Source organism: Lathyrus oleraceus, chromosome 5 (assembly GCF_024323335.1).
Source record: "Lathyrus oleraceus cultivar Zhongwan6 chromosome 5, CAAS_Psat_ZW6_1.0, whole genome shotgun sequence".
NCBI classification, from domain to species: Eukaryota; Viridiplantae; Streptophyta; class Magnoliopsida; order Fabales; family Fabaceae; genus Lathyrus; species Lathyrus oleraceus.
In genome coordinates, this window is record NC_066583.1 from 549,125,111 (window position 1) to 549,130,676 (window position 5,566).

The following is a 5,566-nucleotide window of genomic DNA, read 5'->3' on the forward strand; positions in this document are numbered from 1 at the left end:
GTTGAGTAAGATTTAAAAAAACTATAAAAGAATATTAAGAAAGATATTAGGTTAAAAATTTAATAGAAACATGATTTTGGATAGAACGTTTTGGCGAAATTTAATTCAAGTTGTTATTATTGGTGTTTATGATAGGTTGTGTTTATGTTTAATTGACACTTATAATTGTAGTAAAGATGAAGATGTTGTGTCGGATGTGTGATACTTTTAGATAAGATAAAATTCAAAATAATAATATTAGAGAAAGTGTTAAGGGTTGTATCTATAATAGAAAAATAATGAGAAATAAACTTAGATGATTTTTGGATATAAAAAAAAACTTGTAGAATTTATTTAAAGAAAATATGTTAGATGAAGAGGAATGAAACGGTTAGAAGTAAAGGAAATATAGAAAATTTATAAAAGAATATTAAGAAAGATATTAGATTAATGAATTGAAAAAAAAACATGACTTTAGATAGAATATTTGGAGAAATTTAATTCAAATAATTGATTTCACTTAATATGATAAAGATAAAGTTGTGTTGTTATTGTTGTTTATAATTGGTTTTGTTTATGTTTAACTGATACTTATAATTTTAAGTTTTAGTATTGTTAATGTTGTAAATTTTGATTTAAATTTAAAAATAAAAATCTTCATATTTATGTTCATTATATTTGTTTATTGAATTTCCCATGTCTGAATTCTAAAATCTTAAAACTTCAAAAATATGCTCCAAACACTACAATTCAGATAACATTTTGAAATGATTGAAAAGCTCTTGGAAGATTGATGGAGTAGGAGAGAATTTCACAAAATCTCATATTTTTACTTATAAAATTAGCCCATAATCAGTGTAGGACTGGGTTAACAATAATTAGTCGTCATTCGCATTTAATCCCTTTCCTAAAGAAGTAAAGAGTTGTTTTAATCCCTTTTTAAAAAATCAATTGTGTCCAAATACACCATTCTAGACACAAGATATGGTTTTCTCCTAAACACATCGTTGGGACAAAACCAAGTATTTTAAAAAATGATAAGGGAGAAGTACTATCTGAAGCTTGTGTAATTGTTTGTCATGAAGTTAAATGGAACGAGGAATCTAAAAAGCAAGTACTCGTTGGTGTTATCATCTCTTAAAGTGAGTTGAGCAACCAAATTAAGTAGAAATTTCTGATAAAATTAAAATAATAAAATATATAAACAATAACATCTAGTGTTGCAAGCACTTTTCTTGATGTTCCTCTCACAAAGAGACTATTTTCTCTTTCACATGGGACAGTTTTTCTATGCCATTTCAAAATTGTTGGTGATAATTATGCTACATTTTTAGTAAAGAACAATAGGAACACTACTTATAGCACTTTACCTAAGTTTTATCCTTATTCAATCAAAACTTAAGCCTATACCTGTTCCCTGAATTCTACATTGCAATATCTTTTTTTCTAAATTCATGTCACCTTCTTCATTGTAGGAGCTACCTTCCTTATCAGAGTAACTTGAATAGCCGAAAGGCAAGTGGACCATTGTTTCTTTGATCAACCGACTATCCGCCTCTGACCAAGGAAGGTCGCCTTGCAGGGGTCAACTTCCGGAATGCAGCATGCAGTATCACTCCTACATGTATATGTTTTAAGCAAAAATTTAAAAATCCAATAAGAGGAATAAGGTGCGAGAGTTGAGAACAAATATAGACTCACCTGCATAGCTGACACTTATGGCACAGAAGAGAGCCATTTGAACATTGGAAAATATTAGAATAACTGCTGTTGCTGCAAAAGATGAGATTCAGAAACATGAGTTTTCAGTTAACCTTATGGACACATCAAGCTACAGATATCTTTCCAGTATCCACAAGCAAAGCACCGCACATATTTAAAAACAAAAGAAACTATACACAGAAAACAGATGCCATATGAATTCAGCCCTAGACACTTCAAGAAAAAGTTCATGATGGTAACGACATAACAGATTAAAACTTATTAGACAGGCATAGGAAGAGAGCAAGTGGATTTATTACCAAAAAAAGGGAGCAATGAATTTTCTTCTCCCTTCTTTTTGTGAGGTCGAAAGAGTATTCGATTCAATTGAAAGTTCAAGGCAAGGTACAGGCAGCACATGCCCGTTAGATGCTATTGTTTTATCACATCCTCAATAAGACTATTGCAAAATCCACAAGAAAAACCATGTTTTGTGTTTGTAAAGCCAATTGAAAACCAGTTCATCTGTGAAAAATCAAAGGCCCCAAGGGAAAGGGATTGAAAGCTTGAGAGAAAATAATTCTTCAAGAGTAACATATTTCGTTAAAAGATAACGAATTGAGTTGATACAAATGTATTTATAGAGATGAGAAACAACAAAGTAAAACCAACTATAAAAAGAATCACGACTAACACAAACTAGCATCATACTAAGGCGATAAAAAGAAGAAACTAAGATAACACAACTAAAACAAAATAAGATAATATCCTCCTATAAGAAATTACTACCTATGTCCCAAACTATAACAAGTTTTGAGTGTTTCACAGGAATTAAAAAGTGCAATTAATTTTGTATGGGAAAGACAAATTATGTATGATTTTACAAAATTGTCCCGGAACCAATGTTTTTGGAAAATGACTTATAATTTTGAACAGAGGGAGTACTACTACTCACCTAATTGGGCAATGCGAAGCAAGCACTGCCGAATCACAGGATATTGATCCAATCCCCATCTCTCACTAAAGAACTTGAAGAAATCCCACAATGCCAAACATGATATCAACCCAACAAGAGCAAGTGGCATCTTATACCTGCAACCATCAAGGACAAAAAACACAGTTTTATACACAATCATAATGTAAGAAATACATCAATTAACAACAAATAAAAGAGGTAAATAATCACCAATTAACTATATAAAGTTGCAGGTTATAAACAATTTCATTCTCAAAATTAACTATACTTCAAAATAACCCCTATAATTGAAACCATCAATCACATTAGTCCTATAAATCAACCAATTCAGTACCTGAAATTGTCAAAAAGTAATTTTTCTTTAAATTCAATTTCATGTTGTAACAACAAAGAGATTAATTGATTAAGAAAGGAATGAAGAGAGTGCTTACAGGGAAGAAGCAAAGAAAACGACGAAGAGATAAGCGTAGTTACGAGCATAGCGTTTAACATTTTCGTGAACACGGAAGCGAGCTTGTGATGGATTAGAAGGAAAGGAATAAGACGAAGGTGAACCGACGAAGGAACGTGACCAGGAAGGAGTATCGCCGGTGAAATCATCGGCGGTGAGTTTGGCGAAGGGATTGAGAGTGACGAAGGATAAGAGGGTTAGGAGTCGGAAAGAGATGGAAGTGACAGGTACTAATGGGGAAGAGTTGGAGTTAACGGCGGTGGTGGCTTCGGCGGCGGCGGTGGTGCGTTGGTCGATTATTTCTAGGTAGCCGGTGTCGCGAAGCCATGATTCGAAGGCGGGTTCGGGAACGCTTAGCGCGAAAGGGTTAGAAGAAAACACCATCGCTATTATTCCCTCTTTGCTAACAAACGCTATTGTTGCTATATGCTCCTTTTCTTTTTTGTGTACTCAATGATTCTTTTTCTTTTGATTTCTTGTTTTTTTATGTTTACCACTCAACCACATTTTATCTTCATAAATCTTTTAAAAAAAAAGGTTTTAGGACTAAGGTTGACGATTAACCGAATCTAACTCAAAAATAATTTGACATTCAAAAAAGTAATTGCTGTTTTGATTGATCAAATGAATGGAATTTGAGCTTAAAGTTAAATTTGTAAAATAAATGAGTTAAATTTAAATTATATATAATTTGATTTGTTTAATTTATGATTAATTTATGAGCCTATATAATTTTTGTATAAAACAAATTCATTTGAGATTAAGAATAAGATGATCTTGAATACAATTTAAATACTTAACAAAGATTTTTAGTTATAAATATCATTTTAAATTGAAATAAATATCGTATAAAAACTAAATTAATAATTATAATATATAATATTGTTTTTTTGTGAAATTTGATAAATAAAGAATTTTTTTATTTTACTTAAGGAATTAAACTTAAAAATATTTCGGAGAGATTTGTGCAAAAATTGTATGTTTTGAAAGATTTTGACAATGAATGTCAAGAATATTGAATGAAAAAATAATACAGTAAATTGAATAGGTAAAAAGAAAAAGTTAAAGGAAAAAAATTAATTTTATAAATCGAACGCAAATACATACATTGAAAACTCGTTGCTCACTTTTATAGTTGGATATTTTGAGTGTGTGATGCGTAAAATCACGGATCCCTAAAACTACAAACAAAAACACTACTTATATACGAGTCCTAATATAATAATCTATGTAGCATCATATTTCCCCAACGCATAATTATAATTAAATTAGAGATTTTTCAGAACATTCACATAATAGGATGTTACTCATCTCGAAACACACTTGTTGATCATGTAAGTAATACTTAGTTTAAATAAACATGTAACACTTGTCATCGCATGCTCACCTTGACTCAGGGTATCATCGCAGCGGAATTACTTAATCAAAACACATCAATTTAAACCTCATAATTAATCTCATATCATAATTAAAAAGCATAGACTCGTAAGTCTTCTCCAAATGCTTATCATACTCAAACATAAAGTACGAGAGCATACATTGTCTCTCAGAAATCTCAACATAAAACAAAAAAATAGCTCTCCAGTATTACATATCAGAGCATAACCAAAGGTAAAACAACAAAACTAAAGGAAATAACTCAGGGATTTAGCTTCCACTTACAGCAGGGATTTAGCTTCCACTTACAGTAGCATCTCTACTTTTAAGTATTTACACGATGCCCATGTAAAAACAACATTCAAACAAAAAGGGTGAGAAATCACAAACAATATAACAGGCATATACTGCAAGGTAGGATATTAAACATGTAACATATTCTACACAATTTCGTTCACGTTATATCTCATCACAATCTCACACTCATACTCATCAATCAATCATAACTCAATAATTATGCATATAACTCATTGTGCAATGCAACTCGACTATGCAACTTTATGCATATGCATGTGGTACCAACTCAATATTGGTTCTCTCTCGAACCAGGTCCCCTCTTCTGAACTTATGAGCCCCCTCTTATAAGCTTGGGACAAGCCACTATTCCGCTCTTCTGAACTAGCAGACATGCCTTTTGACACAACTATTTTGATGCATGATCATATCATCAAATCAATGCATTAAGACCCCTTTTCTGATCCTAACGTAATGCATTGAAAACTCTAGTAATTTTCTCTCTTGATTACATCACACCAAAATCACAAATGCAGATTATCAATCAACAGTGCAGGTGCAACACAAGCATGCTAATAATTCATCTCAATAAAATTATATTTCAAACAACACATCAATTCAATCAACTCATTTGCAAACATAATGATCACAACAATTAATCATATAATGTTTCATAAACAACATCAAAACATAAATATCATACCACAACGTAGTTCCCCTTTCGAACTACCACCACCACAACAACAATTATGCATGTTCACATACAAGTATCACACAACTTAAATATT

General features: G+C 31.4%; 1 protein-coding gene across 1 annotated transcript; it reads right to left on the reverse strand.

Moving 5' to 3' along the window:
• Window positions 1–1,139: 1,139 nt before the first annotated feature.
• LOC127086288 (PRA1 family protein H) lies at window positions 1,140–3,586 on the reverse strand. Its single transcript, XM_051027024.1, has 4 exons — window positions 3,088–3,586; window positions 2,636–2,772; window positions 1,681–1,752; window positions 1,140–1,597 (listed from the first exon to the last, which is right to left on the reverse strand). Exons 1-4 carry the CDS (start codon window positions 3,489–3,491, stop codon window positions 1,527–1,529), a joined length of 684 nt encoding a protein of 227 aa, XP_050882981.1. The 5' UTR covers window positions 3,492–3,586; the 3' UTR covers window positions 1,140–1,526.
• Between the last annotated feature and the right edge of the window lie 1,980 nt (window positions 3,587–5,566).